General features: G+C 47.0%; 1 protein-coding gene across 1 annotated transcript in view; it reads left to right on the top strand.

The window, feature by feature from the left end:
* Window positions 1–1561: 1561 nt before the first annotated feature.
* SLC24A1 (solute carrier family 24 member 1) overlaps window positions 1562–24145 on the top strand; it is a gene marked incomplete at both ends in the record, with an annotated part of 29693 nt that continues 7109 nt past the window's right edge. The window contains one exon of the mRNA XM_081094289.1: window positions 1562–3394. Within this exon, the coding sequence (XP_080950415.1) occupies window positions 1562–3394 (1833 nt within the window). The remainder of the gene's footprint in view (window positions 3395–24145) is intronic.

Below are 24145 nucleotides of genomic sequence, written 5' to 3'. Positions count from 1 at the left end.
AGTTTCTTTCTTTCTTTCTTTCTTTAATTTATTGATTTGAGAGAAAGAAACATCGCTTTGTTGTTCCACTTATTTATGCATTCTCTGGCTGATCTTTTATGTGCTCTGATCAGGGATGGGACCCACAACCTTAATCAACTGAGCAACCGGGTCAGGGCTGGGTCTCAGTTTCTTCATGTCTCAAATGGGGAGTTATACTAAACTGTTAGTAACTTCTTCTACCTCTAACCACCTAAGGTTCTATGGGTCACTCATCTCCCTTCCAATAGATTACCTCATACGCAAAACTGATCATTTCTAGGTACTGTTTTGTAATAATCTGAGGACGTTGATTGGAGATTTAACAAATATTTACTTGGACTGGGCCGCAGTGCCCTTGGTAAAGTGAGGATTCTCTGAGGGCCTTTCATGTTCTTTCCTCCTGCGTCCTTATGTAAAATAGCCCTTATGGAGCACTTGATTCTATACAGTGCTTTTCACTGGCCTTATGTATTTTACTCTCCCACCATTCCTATGACATAGGTATTGTTATTACTATTTACATAGCTAGATACTATTATTACTATTGTCATTTCTATTCCATTGAATTAAGTAATTTAAATTTAACAGATACCATCTATATAATAAAAAGTTAACTGGTTAAACTGCACAGTAAGTTATACTGACCCCTGGCCTTTAGTTTCCCTTCTCCAGATGTCCTTCCAGAGATGATCTTTGCATGAACGATGCATATATATTATGCCCATTTCACAGATGAGGCCCTGAGGCTCAGCTCGTCCAGGGTGACACAGATGTCAAGCAGCAGAGCAGGGAATCCAGGTCTTTGACTCCACTCTCCATATTCCTCCTGCCACATTACACTGTCTGAGAACCTTCATGGCATTAACTTTTTATTTTACTTTCTTTTTTAAATCTTTATTGTTGAAAGTAACATGACAATAACTTTTAAGCTTTATCCCCCTGATGATATGGTGGAATTGTTTTAAGTAAAAAAAAACACCTAAAAAAAACCATGCAGAGTTGTCAGTCTTCCACTGCTGCCTCTTTTTGTCCAGAGCTTAAAACCATGTCTTTTTACTTCCCTTCTGCCTTTAATAAGGTGAGATCTGTGGCATGGGGCACCAACTACTTATGAGCTCCCAGCAATTCAGGCTTGCACTTAGGAGGGCTGCCAGACCTTGGGTGGACCCAGCTCAGAACCAGCTCAGGATCCAGCTCAGGCTGCTGGCATGCCTGCACGGCACCGAGGACCTCTAGATGCTCTTTTTCCCCCAAGCAGGCATTGCCCCCTGAGGTAGTTTTGGTCTAACAGAAACAACTGTCTTCCACCACAATGGCCCCTGAATGAAATGATACTCTTTCCAGATGAGGACCCCATCATTCCTCTTAGGGACAGATAACCTCTTTTATTTAATTTCCCCCTCTCTCTAGGTTTGTGGATATCTCTTAGCTGGGCTTCATGGAGAAATCTTCCCTGATCACCAACCTGAATCCAAGAACAACCCCCATCTTTCAGTGAACAGAATGAAAGGCCTTCCGTAACCTGGCATAACTGGCCATCATGGGGAAATTGATCAGGATGGGGACGCAGGAAAGGCGGTTACTCCTGCCAAAACGGCTTCAATGGAGTCGCTTCCTCTTCCTACTGGGAATGTTGATCATTGGTTCCACCTACCAGCACCTGAGGAGCCCTCTGGGCCTCCCCTCACTGTGGGCAGCAGTCTCTTCCCAATACCCTGTAAAGCTGGCCAACCGGGACCTTCCCAGCAACGAGATGATGATGGTGAACAGTGACCCTCCAAGGGCTAGTTCTGAAATGGAGGGTGAGACACTGGAACCCCAGGGCACAGTGGGCAAGGAGAAAGCAACAGCTGGCATAACAATGGAGAACACTCTCAATACACCCAGAAGAATAGCCAACATCTCTCCCACAGTACCTAAGAATAACTACAGCCCAACAGCAGCAGGCACAGACAGAACGAAGGAAAACACCCCAACAAGACCAAGTGGAGTACTGAATCACTACACCCCAACTTCAAGCATATCAACAATAAAGAATTATACCCCAGCAACACCCAGGGGAGAAATGAAGCACTACCCCCCAACTCGAGCCAGGGGAAAGGTGAAAAAATACACCCAATCCCCACAAGGTAGAATAGTAAACTCTGCCCCATCCACATTCATGACAATGACAAGAAGCCATGGGATCACTCCCAGAACGACAGTGAAACACATTGAAACTGTGGCAACCTACAAAATATTGGAGACCAGCCCCTCCAAGGGAGTCATGGAGGAAACCACCCCAACTACTAAGAGAATAACTGATAAGACTCCAACTTTCATGATAAATGACATAGAAACAAACATCTTGACTTCTAGGAGTGCAGTGGATAAGAACACGCTGACTACCCCCAGAAGAGTGGACAATAACAGCTCAACCAATCCTCGGAGGTTAGTGGGAAAGAGCAACCTGACGACTTTCCAGGGAATAGTTTTAGAGCACACTGCAGCCACCTCTGATGGGCAAGTGACAATTAGCACCAGGGTTAGGAATCCCTCGTCCAGAACCAGTGCACCAACCACTGGATTATCCTTAGCCACCTTCTGGGGGCTGGCGAAGAAACCTCCCACAGCACCAAGCACCTCAGCAACCCTCAGTATCAGGGCAAATCCGACCACCCAGGTTCGTCACTGTGTGGAGCCAGCTCCAGCCATGCCCACTACCCCCTCCCCCAGCCTGACAACGGCCCCGCTCCCAGAGGCACCCAGTCCCAGTCCCTCGGCGCTGCCCCCCAGCTGGCCAGACCACCCTAAGGCAGAGTACCCCCCAGACCTGTTCAGCGTGGAGGAGCGGAGGCAGGGCTGGGTAGTCCTGCACATCTTTGGCATGATGTACGTGTTTGTGGCCTTGGCCATCGTGTGTGATGAGTACTTTGTCCCAGCCCTGGGTGTCATCACAGACAAGCTGCAGATCTCTGAGGATGTGGCAGGTGCCACATTCATGGCTGCTGGAGGCTCTGCCCCCGAGCTCTTCACCTCCCTCATCGGCGTCTTCATCTCCCACAGCAATGTGGGCATCGGCACAATTGTGGGCTCTGCTGTGTTCAACATCCTCTTTGTCATCGGCACCTGTGCCCTATTCTCCCGGGAGATCCTCCACCTCACTTGGTGGCCCTTGTTCCGTGACGTCTCCTTCTACATCCTTGACCTGATGATGCTCATTCTCTTCTTCCTGGACAGCCTCATTGTCTGGTGGGAGAGCCTGCTGCTGCTGCTGGCCTATGCCTCCTATGTGTTCACCATGAAGTGGAACAAGAAGCTTGAGCTCTGGGTGAAGGAGCAGCTCAGCAGGAGGCCAGTGGCCAAGGTCATGGCCCTAGGGGACTTCAGCAAGGTGAGAACAGGGTAGCTCGGGTTTTTCTAGCCACTTTGGGGCAAAAGGGTGAGGGAAGGCTGGGACTAAAGAATGGAAAGTGCTGGGTCAGACTTCAAGAGATGGGTGCTCTGGTTCCCTTGCTTTTCATTCAACTTTTAGAGGCCTGTTCTCTGCCAGGCACTATTCTGGGGTCTTTGTCCAGAGGGACCTTGGGTCACCCCCCTCCCCCCATCATCCTGTAAAATGGTTATTACTACGATCCCCCATTGGTAGGAGAAGGAACTGAGGCCTAATGAAATCAAACCACTTGTTCAATGTCACACAGCAAATAGGGGGTGTAGTCAGGATTTGAACCAGGTTGGTCTGGCTGGGTCTTTGGAAATGATATTTGAGCTGGGCTTTGGAAAATGTCCAAGGAGATATCAGGCAGGGAAAAATGATAATCTCTTTCATGTGCATGGTGTTTAGGGTTTATCTAGTACCCTTACTTTCATTTAAACTTATTTGTTCACATTCCAGACTTGGAGGTTCTGGTGTCGGATGGGGTCCGAGAAAGAAGGGGGAGGGCTCTTTTTGGTTTTGTTTTGTTTTTATTTTATTTATTTATTTATTTATTTAAATATATTTTTATTGATTTTTTACAGAGAGGAAGGGAGAGAGATAGAGAGTTAGAAACATCGATGAGAGAGAAACATCGATCTGCTGCCTCCTGCACATCTCCTACTGTAGGGGATGTGCCCGGTACATGCCCTTGACCGGAATTGAACCTGGGACCTTTCAGTCCACAGGCCGACGCTGTATCCACTGAGCCAAACCGGTTTCGGCTGTTTTGTTTTTAAAATAGTGAAGATGAGAGCTCCATTCATCACTGACAAGCCATGCTAGGTGCCGAGCCCTCTCTCTGTGCTGACTGGAGACCAGATACCAGGAGTGCTAACCCTGGGGCTTTCTCCTGTTCCTTTCCAAGAAGTTCTCTGTCCCCGTGAGGAGCCTTCCTACTAAATCCATTGCATGATTCAATAACCTGGAAGATTGAATTGGGGGAGTGATTTCTGAAAATTCATCTCAAAGATGTTTATTCAGTGAGACTCCAAAGTGAGGGCACCCTAGGGAACACAGACCCCATTTATCTCCTGCTCCTAAAGCTAGAGTTTGGGCAAAGGTTGGCTCAGAGCCTGCCTGCATCAGGTCTCCGTGAAGCCACTGGTGCGAGCAGAATTTTGCGTGCAAAGAGTGGAAGGACTTAGCTACTTAATCCAGCGCAGTTTTGATGAGTGGGCAGGATGGAGACAAAACTCAGCAACATGTCTGGGAGATACATGATGCAAAGGAGATAAAATGTACTTTCTTTAGGATTTTTCAGATAATGTGGTGTTCTGGCCGGAGCACGGAACTGAGAGTTAGGAAACCTGGGTTCTAATCTGATTCTGCCTCTAACTAATTATGTGACCTTGGACAGGTCCCTTCATTTCTTTGGGGGAAAATGAAAAAGTCAAGCTAATCACCAAAAAGTCCTGTTTAGTTATAATATTCATTGATAATGTCCTGTGTGCAAGTGAATTCAGTTCTGGCAGGCCCAGCACAATGGTTATTTGTCTGATCTGATCAACTGAGCTCCAATTGCCTTATTTGAAGATTGCCCAAAAAAGGAGAAATGTTCTGCTCGAGGTCATACAGCTGGCAGGTATCAGAGCTGGGATCCAGTATCCTAACCTCCCATTCAGCATTATTTCCCACAAGACTACTGCTTCATGGAGCCAGAGACTTAAAAAAAGAAGGGGAGGCTCAGAGTGTCCCGTCACTCACTATGAAGAAGCAGGGCCTGCCTCTAATGCAGCTGTCAGGGTAGGCTATGCCAGGGGGGGGGGGCCATGGAGCCTGGTACTCTCCTCTGAGGAAAGTATTTACTGCCTGGTAGACACCAGGCCAGCAGTTTTCAAAAGGCCTTGGGCTTGCCTCCCAGTCCTTCATAGTAATTCTGTTTTTATTTAAACTCTGCAAATTCTGAACTTGTCATTTTGTCAGAGCTAGACCATCAAAGCAAAGCTTGCCAATGACGTGAAGCATAATCATGATTTCAAAAGAGAATCTGTAACCTCCTTCCGAGACTTTTCAAGGGCTTCATCGCAGCTGTTTGCCAACCAGTGACAGTGGTGCTATTACAACTCTGTTCTTAGCTATTTGTCAAAACAGATCCAGTTTATGATTTTTAATGAATAGAATTATGTTTTTAAAAGCAGGTTGAATTACTCGCTATATTTGAAAGCAAATCTATAATTACTTAAAATTAAAAACCTATAGTTTAGACTTCCCAGCACTAACTACTGCCTGCTAAAAATTAGTCCAAATAACTCAAGAATTATACCTGTTTTGAAATGGTTTTTAAAACTGTCTGGATTTGGAGTTTCACCCCAGGTTTCTTCTAGCCAGAGAAAGAAGGAATTGCCTTTGCTTGTATTATTATATCTGTGTTTGGCTGGCCAAGACCTATGATCTGGTTAGAGGGAGATCAGTTATCCTGCATTTCACTGACAGCTAGGGAGAAGCCATTCTGTTTTGAATTCATGAAGCAATTCTCTGAAAATCCAGTCTTTGTTCTGGAATTCCTTTTGGTGGTTTATGCAGGCGTATGTATTTATCCCTGTAAATTATTTTACTTTAAGTATAAAAAACAATATGCTTTGGTCTCTTCCTCACTTTTACTGACTTATTGGTTCACCCCTCTCCCTGACTAATGGGTCCCTTCTTTGAGCATCACCTCAAGAAGGCAGGGAGCCAGGGACACGGGGCTCATTTAATCAGCTGTGCTCCAAAGGTGAGAGTCAGAGGGAAGTGGGGCAAGGCCAGACAGGGTGATAGGGAGCCAAGGAGGATGGCTGGGGAGGGGAGGTCAGCTGTTTAGTGGTAGGAAGAGAAGCGGAGGGCGGTGGGATCTGCTCCTTCTTTTTTAAAAATTGTTTTCTTTTTTTAAAATGTATTTTATTGATTTTTTTACAGAGAGGAAGGGAGAATGATAGAGAGTTAGAAACATTAATGAGAGAGAAACATCAATCAGTTGCCTCCTGCACCCCCCTGCTGGGGATGTGCCTGCAACCAAGGTACATGCCTTGACCGGAATCGAACCTGGGACCCTTCAGTCCTCAGACCGAGGCTCTATCCACTGAGCCAAACCAGTTAGGGCGATCTGCTCCTTCTTGGAGAGAAACAGGAATAGGAAAGACACCCCCTTCTTCTGTTGCCAGCCTGGGGTGAAGTGTGGAGGGGGCGGCTACACCATCAGGCTCATCATTGCCATTAAATGGGTAACAACCTTTGTATCTACCAAAGGGCTGAGCCCAGGGTCTCATCCCTAGCTAAAGCTCCATAACTATTTGGTTCAATTTCCTCAGGGAACCCTAGCAGTTTTGTGAGAGAAAGGAGCAGGGAAGGGAATCCATACTTATGGAGGGCCTATTCCATACATACATTATCTCAACAACTTTTCCTAAAAACCCCACAAGGAATAGATTGTTATATCCATTTTGCAGATGAAGAAACTGAGAGGCTCAGATAAGATAATTATCTCAGCCAAAGTTACATGGCTAGTTGACTGTCCTTTCCACTGGTTCAGGAGTTTGTATTGAGGAGGAAACTGGTCTTGCAAGGCGTGTCAGGCCATAAAAACTGTGAACAATGCACTACCCTGGGGGGGCTGGCCCAGGACAAGATCATCAACACCTGGGGGCCACAAGCCCATGAAAGGGGGCGGAACTATATCTGCAAGACAAAGACCCGAGAAGGTTATAAAAAGTGAAGCCTCTCTGTGTTACTCTGATTTGGAAGTTATTCCCAGAGTCCACTAGCGTAAATAAACGGGGTCCCTCCCTTTCTCTAGGAAGCGTGCTTGGTATTTCTTTGCTCTTCTGTAACAGTATATCTGGGTTTTAACCCAGGTTCCACTGCTAATTATCCCTGTTACCCTAGGCAAGTTAATGCAATTCAACAAACCTCTGCTATTAAGCACTGAAATGAAAATCAGTGTGGGAAATAAAAAGATTGTGTCCCATCCAGTAGAGGGGACAGGCAAAGACAAGAGTATTTGTAATAAAGGGGACACTGCAAAGTGCTACAAAGTCACTTTCTTTTTCATCCAGGCCTAAGCTTGCCCATCTGAAAAGTAAGTGGGATGAACTAGTGCAGAGGTTGGCAGAATTGTAAAGAGCCAGATACTAAATATTTTAGTCTTCGTAGGCCCTATAGTCTGTCACAACTATTCTGTTGTGTGAAAGCAGCCACAGACAATATGTAAATGAATGGAATGGCCACATGGTGTTTTACTAAGAGCAACAAACTCACAGGTTTTTCCTTTCTGAAGGACTGACTATGTATCCAACTGATACCTGTGGAGTTTCTAAGCTGAAGGACCTTTCACTTTACTTTTTATTCTGCTCTGATAGTCTAGAACCAGGATAAAAGTTTTGGGAGATGATTCTAATCAGAATTTAATTGAGTATTTTCAAAAAAATAAATGATGTAGCATCAGATATATAGCAACTATTTTAGAATCTCTGTTTTGACACTGGCTAAAAAAATATTTTAGATAACATTGTCAAACTGATATGTATGGTTTGAGGAATGACCCCAATAAGAAAATAGTAAATGTTTATCAACACAATTTAGCTTAGCTTGCTCTGAAACTTTAGACCTGATTTTGAAGCTCTCAGTGTATTTGTTCTGACCAAAAATGGCAAGTATCTGATCTGCCTTGATTACGCATACTCACAGAAAGCAAACAAACAGCAAAACTGAGGCATTAGCCTGGCTGAAAAGTCTTATTTGTATTTGAAGGGTGATGCCCTTCCTTTAAAAAATATTTTTATTGATTTCAGAGAGGAAGGGAGAGAGAGATAGAAACATCAATGATGAGCCCTAACCGGTTTGGCTCAGTGGATTGAGCATCGGCCTGTGGACTCAAGGGTCCCAGGTTCGAATCCTGTCAAGGACATATACCTTGGTTGTGGGCACATACCCAGTAGGGAGTGTGCAGGAGGCAGCTCATTGATGTTTCTCTCTCATCGATGTTTCTAACTCTTTATCCCTCTCCCTTCCTCTCTGTAAAAAATCAATAAAATATATTTTTTAAAAAAGAAACATCAATGATGAGAGAGAATCATTGATCAGCTACCTCTTGCACGCCCCTACTGGGGATTGAGCCCACAACCTGGGCATGTGCCCTTGACCAGAATCGAACCCAGGACCCTTCAGCAGGCTGACACTCTATCGACTGAGCCAAACTAGCTAGGGCTGTATTTGAAAGGCGATGGCCCTTCTTTAGAGATAGAGTTATGAGCTTAGCCAGGGAGGACCAGACATTTGCATGAAATGCTGATTGTGAAGACAGCCCTGTGGGATGCCAGTGGTGAGAAGGGATGCAAGGTTGGGAATGAGTCTGGTGTGGGCCCTTGGAAAACTCCATACTCACATTCTGACCCCCAAATACTTCAGAATCTGAAACTCTACAATAGAAGTTTTCAACCTGTGGGTCACAACCCCTTTGGGGGTCAAACGACCCTTTCACAGTGGTTGCCTAAGACCATCGGAAAACACATATATAGAGGCCCAGCGCACAATTAAATCGTGTGCGTGTCGGGTCCCCTAGGCCAGTGATGGTGAGGTATTCATGGTATTCTACAAAGAACAGCATAGAGTTCCAGATGCTCTGCCACCTATATAAATTGGAGCCTAAATCCAACAGAACATTTTTTAGTGTGGAGGAGTAGGCATATGGATAATAAACAAGTAAAATAAATTAAGAAGATAATTTCAGAGTGTGACAAGTACTGTGAAGGAAATAAGCAATGCATGTGATGGGGAGTGACTGTAGGTAGGTCCTTGAGAGAGAGAGAGAGAGAGAGAGAGAGAGAGAGAGAGAGAGAGAGAGAAAGAAAGGAAGGAAGGAAGGAAGAAAGAAAAAAGAAGAAAGAAAGAAAGAAAGAAAGAAAGAAAGAAAGAAAGAAAGAAAGAAAGTAATCTCTTGGAAAATAAGTCCATGTAGAGGTCTGCAGAATGAGACGGAAAACACCCCATGTTCCAAAGAATTCCAGAAAAGGAAATAGCCTTTTCAAAGACTCATAGTGAGGAAAGAGCTTGGTGCATTAGAGAAAAGAATTGGAGGCCAGTGTGGTTAGTAAGTAAAGCGATACAGGGTAATGCCAGAGGGAAGGTGGGGCTGTTTCATGCCGGGACCCATGGATCAGATATGGAGTTTGGATTGTATTTGAAGCTCAACAGGAGCCATATTTAAAAGGTCACTCCCTAACTACTGTGCAGAGAATGAGTTGTAGGTGTACAGGGTGGAAGCAGGGAGTCCCGTTAGGAGGCTGTTGTGGACATCCAATATATATATATATAATCCCCTAAGAGATTTCAGAGATGATTTAAATACAGAATCATCTGGACTTGGTGATGAAGTGAATGCGAAGTGTGAGAGAGCAGAAGTCAAGGTTTTTGCTAGTGCCAGGGAAGACTAGAGGAAGAACAGGTTTAGGGAGACTCAAGAGTTCCCACTCTGGAATGGTGAGTTTGGGTGCCCATGTCACCTTCAAGTGGAATGTGTAAGAAGCAGTTGCACAAATGAACCTGAAACTTTGGAACAAGGTCTGGACTAGAGATAGAAAGTTGTGAACTACCAGCAAATGTAATTAAAATCAAGGATTGGCTGATGCTACTCTGAAAGAGAAGGAGATAGTCTAGGATTAAGCCCTAAAAAACTTTCATTTGGCAAACATTTGTTGAATCCCTTTGTATAAAGCCTGTGTAGGATCTAAGGATACAGAGAGAAAGAAATAAGGTGCAATCCCAGCCCTCAAGGAGCTCAGCCTAGTGGAGGAGTGGGAGTTGATCTAAGTTTTGGGGTCTGGACACTCTAAGAAAGAATAAAATAAAACCATTGCTATACAATTAATTACAAGGTCTAGGCAAGGGTTTGTGTACGGGAGAGATGGGTCCAGAAGCTTAAGCTTAATCAGCTCCCTGGTAAATCCTCTTTAGTATCAGAAATATTAGGGGAACCACTTTGTAAAGTATATGATTGTCTAACCACTATGCTATACATCTAATCCAAAATAATATTGAATGTAAACTGTAATTGAAAAAATTTTAAAAATAAAGGTATGTTAAGAAGGTTGACATTTATGTATAAAAAAAGAAATGGGGCTAGTAGGCATAATAAAAGAATGGAATCTTACCATTTGCAACAGCATGGATGAACCTAGAGGGTATTTATGCTAAGTGAAATAAGCCAGTCAGAGAAAGACAAATATGATATGATTTCTCTTATATGTAGATTCTAATAAACAAATGAAATACAAACAGACTTATAGATAGAGAACAAGCTGACAGCTGTCAGAGGGAGTTTAGGGGCAGGGTAAAATAGATGAAGGGATTAAGCAAGCAAGCAAACAAACAAAAAACCTCATAGATACAGACATTAGTTTGGTGATTACCAGAGGGAAAGGAGGTGGGGAGGAAGAAGAGGGTAAAGCGGGGATAGGTGGTGATGGAAGGAGACTAGACTTGGGGTGGTGAACGTACACTACAATATACAGATGCTGTATTATAGAATTTTATACTCCCTCTGACAGCTGTCAGCTTGTTCTCTATCTATAAGTCTGTTTGTATTTCATTTGTTTATTAGAATCTACATATAAGAGAAATCATATCATATTTGTCTTTGACTGGCTTATTTCACTTAGCATAAATACCCTCTAGGTTCATCCATGCTGTTGCAAATGGTAGGATTCCATTCTTTTATTATGCCTACTAGCCCCATTTCTTTTTTTATACATAAAAAAATTCTTTTATACATAAAAAAATTATAGAGGAGAAACCAAAATGGCAGCATAGGTAAACACCGGAGATTGCTGCCTCGCACAACCACTTGAAAAATACAACTAATAGACGGAACGGACATCATTCAGAACCACAGGAAAGCTGGCTGAGTGGAAATTCTATAACTAGAAGGAAAGAGAAAAGCATACTGAGACTCAGAGGAGGTGCGGTGCGGAAATAAAGTACAGAGGTATGGAGGCGCACGTGGAGAGGGCTGGCGGCTGAGGACACAGTTGTCTTTTTCAATCGGGAGGGAGTCTCAAGCTCTGAGCTCCAGTTCCGGGCGAGTCTCTGGGGACCCAGACTCATACGGGAGAAATGGGACTGTCTGGCATTGTTCGGAACTCGAGGGCAGCATTCTCTTGGAGGTGCTTGCAGCGATTGCTGGGACACTGAGAAGTGGGGCCTCTGAGGGCAGCCATAGCTGCTTGCTCCACCCTGTTGATCCCCTGGGACCCCGCCCCGCCCAAGCCACCCAAACCATGCACGAAGGCTTTTGCATATGAAAGGCCAGGCCCTTTGCAATCTGAAAATTACTGAACAAACTGCAGCTGACCCAAGGACCCACGGCAACTCGCATTGCTTCACAGCTGGCTCCTGCTGGGGGGCCTCAGTCAGAGACTAGATTAGCACCTCCCTAGAGATCCAGTAGCCAGTGTGCCTGGTGGTCAGAGTGGGACCATCCAGATTGTAGCTCCTCGGATCCATAAAGGACACCCTCAGGGGGCAGTGAGCACCAAAGCCCCACTGAAGCAAGTCTTGCCCCGGAGGGGTGTCTCCAGCACAGAAGTTCTCCCACTGCAGACACAGCTGATTCTCACAGCCAATTGGCCTGGAGGTCAATTCCTCCCAGTGATACCTACAACAATCAAGGCTTAACTACAACAAGACTGTGCACAAAGCCCACAAGGGGGTGCATCAAGAGTGTCCACCTCAGGTTATTGGGGAGGCTGAGCCACTGGGCCCTACAGGACACCTAGCACACAAAACCACTCTACCAACACAGGGAAGCATAAAAAATGCAGAGACAAAGAAACAGGTCACAAATGACAGAAATGGAGGAAAGCAAACTACTGGATATAGAGTTCAAAACCACACTTTAAGGTTTTTCAAGAACTTTCTAGAAACCGCCGATAAATTTAGTAAGACACTCAAAATGTCTGGTGAGACCGCTGATAAATGTAGTGAGACCCTCAAGAAATCTAGTGAGACCCTCAAGGTTATGAAAAAGGACCAACTAGAAATTAAGCATACACTGACTGAAATAAAGAATATTATACAGACTCCCAACAGCAGACCAGAGGATCACAAGAATCAAGTCAACGATTTGAAATATGAAGAAGCAAAAAACACCCAACCGGAAAAGCAAAATGAAAAAAGAATCCAAAAATACGAAGATAGTGTAAGGAGCCTCTGGGACAGCTTCAAGTGTACCAACATCCGAATTATAGGGGTGCCAGAAGAAGAGAGAGGGCAAGATATTGAAAACCTATTTGAAGAAATAATGACAGAAAACTTCCCCTACCTGGTGAAAGAAATAGACTTACAGGTCCAGGAAGCGCAGAGAACCCCAAACAAAAGGAATCCAAAGAGGACCACACCAAGACACATCATAATTAAAATGCCAAGAGCAGAAGACAAAGAGTGAATCTTAAAAGCAGCAAGAGAAAGACAGTCAGTTACCTACAAGGGAGTACCCATACGACTGTCAGCTGATTTCTCAACAGAAACTTTGCAGGCCAGAAGGGAATGGCAAGAAGTATTCAAAGTGATGAATAGCAAGAACCTACAACCAAGATTATTCTACTCAGCAGAGCTATCATTCAGAATTGAAGGTCAGATAAAGAGCTTCACAGATAAGGAAAAGCTAAAGGAGTTCATCACCACCAAACCAGTATTATATGAAATGCTGAAAGGTATCCTTTAAGAAGAGGAGGAAGAAGAAAAAGGTAAAGATACAAATTACAAACAACAAATATACATCTATCAACAAGTGAATCTAAAAATCAAGTGAATAAATAATCTGATGAACAGAATGAACTGGTGATTATAATAGAATCAGGGGCATAGAAAGGGAGTGGACTGACTTCTTGAGGGGGAAGGGTTGTGAGGGATGCGGGAAGAGACTGGACAAAAATCGTGCACCTATGGATGAGGACAGTGGGTGGGGAGTGAGGGCGGGGGTGGGGTGGGAACTGGGTGGAGGGGAGCTATGGGGGAAAAAAAGAGGGACAATAAAGATTTAATTTAAAAAAAGAATTTTATACTTGAAACCTATATTATTTTATTAACCAACTAGAGGCCTGGTGCACAAAATTCATGCACTGGGGGGGTATCCCTCAGTCCAGCCTCGCCCTCTCCAATCTGGGGCTCCTTGGGCGATGTCCGGCAGTTGGACATCCCTCTCACAATCCAGGACTGCTGGCTCCCAACCGCTTGCCTACCTGCCTGCCTGATTGCCCCTAACTGCTTCTGTCTGCCAGCCTGATCGCCCCCTAACCACTCCCCTGCCAGTCTGATCGCCCCCAACTGCTCCCCTGCTGGCCCAGTCGCCCCTAACTGCCCTTCCCTGCCGGCCCTGTCGCCCCTAACTGCCCTCCCCTGCCAGCCCGGTTGCCCCCCCACTGCCCTCCCCTACCGGCCATCTTTTGACCACATGGGGGCAGCTGTCTTTGTGTGAGGGTGTGACAGTCAATTTGCATATTACCTCTTTATTATATAGGATGTAACCCAAATAATTTCAATAAAACATTTAAAAAATGAAATGGGACTAGTCATAATTACTGCAAGTATAAAATACACACTGGGTTTCAAGGGCTTAGTATAAAAAATGTAAAAATCTCATTAATATTTTATTTTATTTATTTATTTTTTGTTAATATATATTTTATTGATTTTTTACAGAGAAGAAGGGAGAGGGATAGAGAGCTAGAAACATCGATGAGAGAGAAACATCGACCAGCTGCCTCCTGCACATCTCCCACCGGGGATGTGCCCGCAACCCAGGTACATGCCCTTGACCGGAATCGAACCCGGGACCCTTCAGTCCGCAGGCTGACGCTCTATCCACTGAGCCAAACTGGTTTCGGCTCATTAATATTTTAGATATTAATCACATTGAATTATATATATATATATATTTTAAATATATTTTATTGATTTTTTACAGAGAGGAAGGGAGAGAGATAGAGAGTTAGAAACATCGATGAGAGAGAAACATCGATCAGCTGCCTCCTGCACATCTCCTACTGGGGATATGCCTGCAACCCAGGTACATGCCCTTGACCGGAATCGAACCTGGGACCTTTCAGTCCGCAGGCCGACGCTCTATCCACTGAGCCAAACCGGTTTCGGCTGAATTATATTTTTGATATGATAGGTTAAAGTATATTATTAAAATTAATTTTACTTGTGCTTTTACTTTAAAAAATTAAAATTATATATGTGGCTTGCATTCTATTTCTATTGGACAGATCTGGACTGGAGGTAAGCAGGAGGCTGGTGTGTGCTCAGCTTAGGAGTCTGTGCTCCCTTTTAAGGACAGTGGCCCCAGGATGCAGTGAAGGGACATGATGTGCTTTGCTCTGAAAATCACTGGCTAAGGGGTGGAGAATGAACCAGAAGGAGAACAGATCAGAAGTCAGGAGCTGTTGCAGAACTGTAGGCGGGAGAATGGAAAGATGAGGCCAAATTTGAGGACTTGCATGAACTAGGTCTGACAACTAGCTGGATGTGGTCTGTGAGGGAGAGGGAGGAATTTGGGTAGACTTGTGGGTGTCCAGCCTAGACAAATGAGTGGATCAGGGTGCAAGCCTATACTCAATGAAGGGATAAAGTGAAGTGTCCCCAACTAGAGTGTAACCTGGGTGAAGGACTCAGACCAGGGGTTCAGTAAATATTTGTTGAAGAATTTTTTTAAAAAATCAGACTAAAATGTGTGGTTCAGGAAATGTGTCAGGGATTGTGTCTAGAAGGGGAGAGGTAAATGATTAGCTAACTGCTACATTAGAGGGAGATAGAAATTGAAAATCAAGAGGACAAGCCCCCCGAGGGGCTACCAGGTTTCTATGAACAGTTGCAAGGGATCCCATTGCTCATTCTCAGCAAGATGCATCCCTGGGGTCTTGGCTGGCATGGAACATTTTCTTCAGTTTCCTTAGCCCCGTTGCTAATTTTCATGAGGAGAAGGAAAAGGTGGGGTGATGATGCTGAAGAAAGAGGCTGGAGAATGGTGTGGTGTGAGAGGTGGATGTGGGAATGTGTGTATAATAAGGCATATACTGAGAACACCTGCTTGCCGGTACTGTACCCATAAATGGACCCACCAGCATTACCCAAATGTAGACAAACATTCACATCCATTTACTTGAATAATTTGAAACCGAACCACTAGGGAATATAGATTTGACCTCATTTTCTTATGCTTGGGAAAAGAAATGCAATTTAGTAAAAAAACTAAACAACCAAAAACCTTGAATGGAGATTAGGAGATTGGGATTGTCACTATCTTTGTGAGTACAGGCAAGTCACAGAATGTCCCTGTATCTTTTTTCTCATCTATCAAAATAGCAGTAATAACACTAGTCTTGTTTATTTCACAGTTAGTAGTATCGAATGAGGAATTGGCTGTGAAAGGCTTTAGAAAGTTAGAAGTGTGTACTGAGTTTAGAAGATATATATACAGTGAACCCATAGAAAAGTGTTTTGTCTTGAATAAATCTGAATTGCAGAGAAATCAATAGGCGTGGGCATCATGAGACAAAAATGGGTCTCTCCTGCTCCTCTGTGGACAGAACCAGCCATCCCAAAGGGTAGCCTGGTCCCTCATCATTCTTTGCCTCCAAGAACTCATTGAATGAAGATTGGTTATGATAAGTAGGGAGATGGCTGGGCCAGTGGGGGTCAGTGCGGTAGACTCCAGTATCCCAGTAATCTTACAGGTATGTCGTGAAAGAGTCAGGGGATTTGTTCAGAAAATCCACAGTGCGCCCCTTCATATTCAGATTGGTTATTTCTATTCTGTTACATTCATTTGTGAGACAAACATGATAACCACTACACTATGGAAACATGACTCATTAATTCATTCATTCATTAATTCATTCATTCAGCTTGTATCCAAGCTTCCAACCCCCCCCCCCCCCATCCTTCAGAGCTTACCCAAATTCTACCTATTTCAGGAAGCCTTCTTTGTCCATCTTAGCATAGCACATTGATCAATCCCCCTAATTTCTTGAAACACATTTTGCTTTGTCATGTGCTTGTGCTATCATGTGTCTTGATTCCTTTCTGGACATAGATTCCATGTCCTAAACATCTTTGTATCCCTACAGTGCTAGCACAGCACCATGTAAACAAGCAGGTGCTCAGGAAATAAGAACTGAATGAATGAACATGTTGGGTAGATGGATGAGGGGGTAGCCCTGGGTTCGGCAGTATTTTCCATATTGTCTGAGCTGGACAGAGAAGGGAGTGCAGTAAGTCCAGTTCTAGTTCTGGCCATGGAGGTAGGTGGGGTGGAAGAGGCAACTGGAAGGCAACTGGGGCAGCCATTGGTGACCCTGCTGCCTGAAGATGGCACTAGAGGCCAGTTGGGAGTAGCTACTCATCACCTGCAGTGAGCACCTACTGTGTACAAGACACAGTTCAGGGGAACAGAGATAGCTGTATTATAACTTCATTGAATGGCCAAAAATATATGTGAACGGTTAAACAGTGATTTTTAAAAAAAGTTAAAATGACAGTAAATGCAAAATGGCAAGCTAGTGGTCCAGATAGTACATACTGTGGGCTTATGAGCCTTCAGCTTGATTTTCTAGGGCTGTTTCCCACGGGCTGCCCTGCAGCTTCACCAGGACACTAGCACTTATTTGTCTACAGAGCCAGATTTTGGTATCACAGAATGTGCTCACTGTTGTTATAAAGCTTTTGAGGAGAGATGTAGCAGAGTGAGCTGAAGTGAGGGTGAGGTGGATGGGGCCTTTTGGGAAAGTTTCATATCTGAAAATTTGGCATACAGAGGGACGGAGAAGGCATGAACAAGGGAATAGGAGTTGGAATAGATTAGGTATATTTAGAAGACAGTTCATTCATTAATTTATCAAATATTTATTAAACCCTTGCAGAGTTTTTGTGCTGGACACACATGGTTAATGAAATAGGCAGTCTGTCTTCAAGATGCTAGTGGGCACTCGATTTATTTGCATGTTTGCTAACATACATAAAACACAAATAACACATACATAGAACACAAAGTGGGGAAAGTGCTATGAAGGAAAAGAATAGAAGTCTGTAAAAGAGAATTAGATGGGCGCCCCATAATAAAGGTTTCAAGTGGGTAAGAAGGATGGCGCATTTGAGGGACCAGAAGACGGGTGGTGAGTGGACACATCTGGCTGGGAATGGCGTATGCAGGCTGAAGCCAGGCTGTGGAAGCCCAGGTTGTCTCTGCTGAGTTTCTGTGTTCCAACCTGAGGGCTTCCTGGAGAGAGAGGGAAATAGGGAGAAAGAGTGACGGTCTCCAAACACCTTGTGACTCCTGTCCCTGTTTGCAGCCAGGTGATGGGGCAGTGGCGATGGATGAGCTACAGGAGAACAAGAAGCTGAAGGTGGGTGCCATGTAGAGTCTGCGCAGTGAGGACACTGCAGGGTCTCACAGGACAGCCACAGACTCAGGGCACTGTGTCCCCGATGCCGAGGATCTTGGGCTGGGCTCAGGCCTGGGAAGCTCCTGGGAGTGCTGCCAGGTGGAGCCGGGGAAGGAGCGAGGGACTCTTGGTCCCATGTGGCCTGGGAGGAGGTGCTGGTTTGGGAGCTGGAATGTCACTGCTTTGCCACTAGCTCGCTGTGTGAGCTTGGGCCTCAGATTCTGTATCTGTAAATGACGGGACTAGATGAACTCAAGTCTAACTTTACAGCCCCCAGCATGCCATGATTGACCAAAAGCCTAATTACCTGTGGCTTTGGAATGCCCAGAACTAAGAGAACCATCAGAGGGCACTGGGGCAGAAGAGTCTGAGGTTTGTGAAAAAATGTCTTAGCTGCCTTTGGCCTATGGGATATTTGGGAAGAAGTATGGGGACCTTAGAGAGAGGCTGGGCCTACTAGATAAAAGGAAACCTCCCATCCACAGAAAATCCCTAGACCAGTTGTAAAGTACTGTGTTACCACAGCCACCAGGTGGCAGAAGAGTTCAGAGCCAGAGGGATGGGGAAGGTGAAAGGGGGGGTAGGTTATGGAGGTGTGGGTCGTGGGGTGGGGTGGGTCAGAGGGACTGAGCAAGTGTTTGTCTGTCTTTGGATGCTCCCTTGTAAATCTGTGTGTGTCACGTCTGTGTCTGCAGCTGTAGATGTGAGGATGTGTGTGCCTGTGAAGGTTCCTTAGCACATGGGTAGAAAAAAATCTGAATTGGGAATTAGAAGGCCTGGATGCTAGTCTTGACTCTTTAATTTACACCCCACATGAACATGTTGAGTCTTCATTTCCTTTTCTGCAGAAGGGATCCCAGTTTCCTTGTCTGTGGGAGTGGGGCAGCGATAAAGCACCATGATGCGGTTTGTGGACTGCGAAGGGCTGCGCCCATGTGCAGGGTCTGCTGTGTGGTGTGTGGGTGAGCGTGTGCTTCCATGGGGTGGACCTGGGGAGATGGAAAAACCCTTGGCCATGTGGTGTCCTCAGTACCCATTGTCTGCTGCTCCCCTTTGAGACCTTAGGGAATTACTCAGTGTGCAGAATCAGTCAGTCATGGGAGAGTTGAGGGGAGGCTGAGAAGAAAGCGGTGTAACTCCTGGTTAATGTGAAGGACAAGGTGAGACCAGGGAAACGCTCCTGTGCTTTCCCTCTGATCTCTCTGGGAGGGAGGCAGTGTTGAGCGAGGCCCTTGGGGGCTTCCCACCGGGCTTGGGCAGGGCCCGCTGAGGCCTGCGCTGCTCTCTCCTGCTCAGCTCCCGTCCGTGCTGACCCGAGGGAGCAGCTCAGCCTCTCTGCACAACAGCACCATCCGCAGCACCATGTACCGGCTCATGCTCCACAGCCTGGACCCTCTGGGGGAAGGTAAGCACGGCCTCCCAGACCCGCGTGGTCTCCCTGTCCGCTCCTTCCCTCCCGCAGCTGCACAGCCACTGGGACCTGCAAAACGGAGGCAGTGGGTGGGCTGAGGGCGGGAGTGGGAAGAGAGAGTTAGAGGGGAGAGTGGGTGGCAGCCAGCCTGGGAGACAGGGCAGAGACGAAGACGCAGAACTCACTGGGAGAGGGGAGGGCCCCAAGGAGCAAGGCCTTTAGGCATCCACATTCCTGTTTCCCTGCCTCCCTGTCCTCTCTTGTGACATGAGGAGGTTCAGGTGCAGATAATGAGGCCATGATGCTGTGTGCCCCTCAGTATCTTCTCGGTGCAGCCCGCCACAGTCTCCTCCAGGCAGCTTGGCTCAGGCTGACTGGCCAGGGTCGCTTCCAGGGGAAGCTCCTGGAGGTGCTAGAAACTGGTGTCCTGGGAAGACTGCCAACCCTCCCCCTCATCCAGGAATCCCAAAGGACATCCTGGGAGCTGCCAGGACCACTTCTGGGGGTGGTGAGGGTCCAAAGTGCAGTGGGAGCTGATGTCCAACTTCACAGATGATTTGGCAGCTGAGATTCTCACCATTCTTCTTACCAGTTCCTGCCTTCTGGCCTCCCTCTCCAAAGAGCTGCCCCTAACACGATTCTCAGGCCCCCACAGGCACCCCTCCAGGCAGGAGGCCCATCAAGGGAAGGTTGGCTTTTGGGCAGAAGCCATGGGGTTGTGGTTGCAGTTGGGCAGAGGGCTGAGCACTGAACTGTATATGACACTAGAGACTGACCCTTGAGCCCCAGGGAGCACCCTGACTGAGATTCCTGGTTCAGGGACACATTTTTAGGGCGCAGAATTCCCTCAGGCCCTTAAGTATCTTCTTCAGACACAGTATTGGGACTTTGGGTATTTGAAACAACTACGTTGTACTGTGAAAGCAGACTCAAAGACAAGGTGATCAACCCTTCCTTAGCAAATCCTCGAGGTGAGCCCTGGCGGACACAGTACGACCTCCTGCAGCGCCAGCTCCAGAAGCAGTCCCGCTGGGGTTCTGAGAGCGAGGCTGCAGCCCCTGGCCGCCGGCGCTATCCGTGCGGCTGTGTCATGAAGGAAGCTGTGTCTCTGGGCCATGCTGGGCCCCTCCTCTGGGAGTTACTGACTCTGGCAAAGTCTTAAAGATGAAGACTTCTCCTCAATGGGACCACAGGGCCCCCTGCCTGGGCCGCTTCCACCGCTCACAGCCGCCAGCTGGCCTGCTTGTCTTGACAGGATTATGTGATGTCCAAGCCAGGCCGAGGTCAGAGGAGACTGATCCTAAGGAGATGATCCTCCGTGCTGAGCTGAGAGGCATGTGAGGAAACCAGCTCTGGGGGACCAGCGACCATCAACCCAGGCAAGACAGTCCTGCGTGGTCCACGGCGTGCCTGTGTGGCATCGAGTGGCCCTCGCTGTGAATGACTGCTGGCATGCTCTGGGGTGCAGTCCTGCCCAGGGAAGCCAACCCTGATTCTGCACCGTGAGATTCCATCCAGGAGGGGCTGTGACCGCACAGGACTGTGATGAAGGCCTTTGCTCCCAAGACTTTCCAGATACATGTTTGTGTTTCCATGTGCTGTTTCCAATGGCTGTCCAGATGTTTCCACCCTTGTCAGGTGTTCCAGCTCTTCCACAGAACTGGTCTGAACTCTCACCCTGTGAAGAGGATCCAATGATCCCCATGCCTCTTCTGTGTGTGTGTGTGAGAGGGGGAGGGGAGGAGCGGGGCGGAGGGGGAGGGACGGAGAGAGAGGTTTCATAGTTGGCCTGCTTTTCTTGGGGGCATGAGAAGCGAGAGGGTAGGGTGTGTGAGGAGGGATGAGAAGGAAAGAGGGGAACTTGGTTTTATTGCCAGTCCCTCCAGCTAACAGCTGGCAGATATTCTCAGTGCCAGGACTGGGACCAGGGGGCCCCCCTTTGACAACAGCTACGTGTCGCTCAACAGAGGATGCCAGGGCTGGATTCCTGCCAACGGGGCGCTGGACTTGTTTGGATGAAGGAGGCGGTGGAGTGCCACTTCCTGACATCTCAGTCCTGACAAGGACCTCCTGGGCAGGCCCACCAGGAAACTTCAAGGGACCGCACATGCCAGAGCAGTGGAACCCGTTGCCAGAGGGGCTGCAGCTGGAACCTACTGTGAGAATGTAGGAGACAGGCTGAGAGGAGGAAATTCCAGACCTGTTAATGTTTCCAGATTGCACCTGCTCATCCCGTCCGGATCATGGATTAGAGGACCGTCAGGGCCTACCCCAAACCCTCTGGAACATGGTGCCCCATTGCTGCAGGCTCACTGGGACAGCTGCTCTCAACTCTTGTGTCAGCTCATCATTATCGTCATAGCTAAACCTGATGCAGTGCTTTCTAGGTGCTAGGCACTGTTTAAACAAGTCGATGTATCAATCAATTTATTCCTTCAACAAGTCTGTCAGATTTTACAGATGAAGAATCTGAAGGACAGAGAGGTTAAGGAGTCACTCAGCTCAGTCCATGGCTAGCAAGTGGAAGAACTGGGATTCAAATCGAGGTTGTCTAGTTTCAGAATCTGAGCTAAGATAATATTTAATTGCAGCAATTACAGTATTTTTATTTATTTTGTCTCGCAGATCCCCACATTGTGTGTATCATGGTGTTGCCTTTTTAGAGAAGGGACGCCGAGGCTTAGAGAGGATACGCAGGCTTTCCAAGGTCACCCGGAGTTCACAGGGCAGAGCCAGCGTGGGGTGCAGAATAGACTCCAGGGCACCGCTTCGTTCGGTCACGTGTATCATTATCCTCACCTTCCCACTACACGGCCGTGAGGGGGACCTTCCTGGCCCCTGCACCTCTGTCTCTGTGCCTCCCACCTGAAATGATACATGGAAAGCACTTTGCAGGTTTCCTGGGTCACAGTCACACTGAGAGAGTTGCCCTCCCCATTTTTCTTGCCTGGAAACCAGGGCAGCACCATTCTGAGCACAGTGCTCTGCGGGCCTCCAGGAAAGCACGTGCACGGGGATCTGGAAGGGGGCCCTGTGTGGGTTCCAGGTGTCTGGGGTCAAAGGGGTGTGGCAAGGAGCTTGGGGAGCAGCTACTTCCCCCTTGCCACTGAGAGGGAAGGCTCAGGAATATGGCCACCAGCAGTGCCCCCGCAGTTATAGCAAAGCTTATAGTAGATTTATAGAAAGTAAGCTGTAAAGGCCCTTACACATAATCTAGTCCAAGGATGTAATTATTTCTCCATTCCCTGCCCATTGCAGACACCTCCGATCAATCCTGACACTCTCCACCAGACCTGGATGAGGATTCTCCTCAGTTCAGCACTCAGGCAGCCCTCACTTGGGCTCACAAAGGAATTAAACCGTATCTGTTACCCCCAACACTAACCATGTTATTTTACCAGGAAGAAAACAGGGGAAGTGACTTGCTCAAGGTCACAGCCAGTTAGTGACAGTACAGGGAATGTAAGACAGAAGTTGGGAACTGGGCACCATGACAGGCCTAGTAGGACCAGAATCCAGACATCATAACTCCCAGGCCAGCCTCTTCGCATGCACTTGAGCTGCTCTGGTTGCTAGTCCACCAGCCCAACTGAAGGGTGTGGCGGGGATACTTTGGTCCCAGATATGCTTCCTTTTTCATTTGCAGCACACTCCTCCAAGAACAGGGATGAGGAGAGCTTGAATCAGGAGGCCAAAGCAGAGAGCAAACCAGAAGGTGAGAGGATGGTGAGACCAGCAGGTTTTCTCCTGTACCTTCCTTCCTCCTATCTGCCAGGGCTGAGGCAGGGCTCTTGGCCTCTCTGAGCCAGTCAGCTGGAGTGGTGATCTGGTGCTGCCTGCACTTTGCTGTAGTCCAGGGTCCCTCTTCCCCAGGCAGTCCTGTACTGTTCCCTCCATACTCTCCTTATGTGGGGTAGGCAAGGCCAGGAAAGGCCAGGCTGAAGGTTGTTGACTCCCACTTCTGTTTTTGCTGAATCTTGTCCCATATTAGACTATATTGGACTCTAGTTCTTCTTCCTGCCACTTCTACAGAAGGATAGTTCTGCTAGGGATTGGCCCGAGACCAGCAACCCCAGTGAGGAAAGGCCACCAGGGGTCTGGTGGCACAGAAATCCAGCATCTGTGTGGCTGCTGGGACAGGGAGTGTGAGACAGCTACTGCCCTGTGGGCTCTATACCGCACACCAGGACTCCTGTTGTACTCAGTAACCCTTGGAGGGAGCTAGAGCAGCAGTGGTTGTTCCTATTCTATAGACACCATTCTATAGACAACGGAGGCTCAAGAGGTCAAGTGACTTTCCCAAAGCCACACGGCAAAGAAGCGAAAGAGCCTGTACCTAAACCCAGCTCTCCGGACTTGCCAAGGCTTCCTAGCTGCTGTCTTTGAAATCATTAGGATCCTCTCCATGCAGCTGGTAGGGGGAAAGGTCAGACCCTTAGGGCTGTGGCTTTACCCTCTCTCTGTTCCAGTTGCCTATGCTGGCCAGGATGGAAATGTCTGCGAATACAGAAGGAGCAAGGATTGCCATTTCACAGCTGTCCTCTCATCTGTACATATCTCTGTGGAAAGGACAGTAACAGTTCACATCACATCATTTTACTTTTTCTATCAACAAGAAATCCCCCTTCTGAGATCCAGAAGTGGACAAGTCCAATAGCCCTGTAGCCACTCACATCGGTCTCTATTAGCTGCCCTCAACACCTGGTACTCTTCTGACCTATCCCATGTTTATCCTTTAAAGAGGAGGAGCCAACCAAGCTCCCTGCGGTCAAGGTCACACCAGCCCCTGCTCCAGACGTCAAGGGAGATCAGGAGGAGGATCCTGGCGGTCAGGTAGGCACA

The sequence above is a fragment of the Myotis nattereri genome (assembly GCF_964212035.1).
Source record: "Myotis nattereri genome assembly, chromosome: 1".
Taxonomy (NCBI): Eukaryota; Metazoa; Chordata; class Mammalia; order Chiroptera; family Vespertilionidae; genus Myotis; species Myotis nattereri.
The sequence above is the reverse complement of the archived record's forward strand: the minus strand, read 5'-3'. Positions and strand labels throughout refer to the sequence as shown.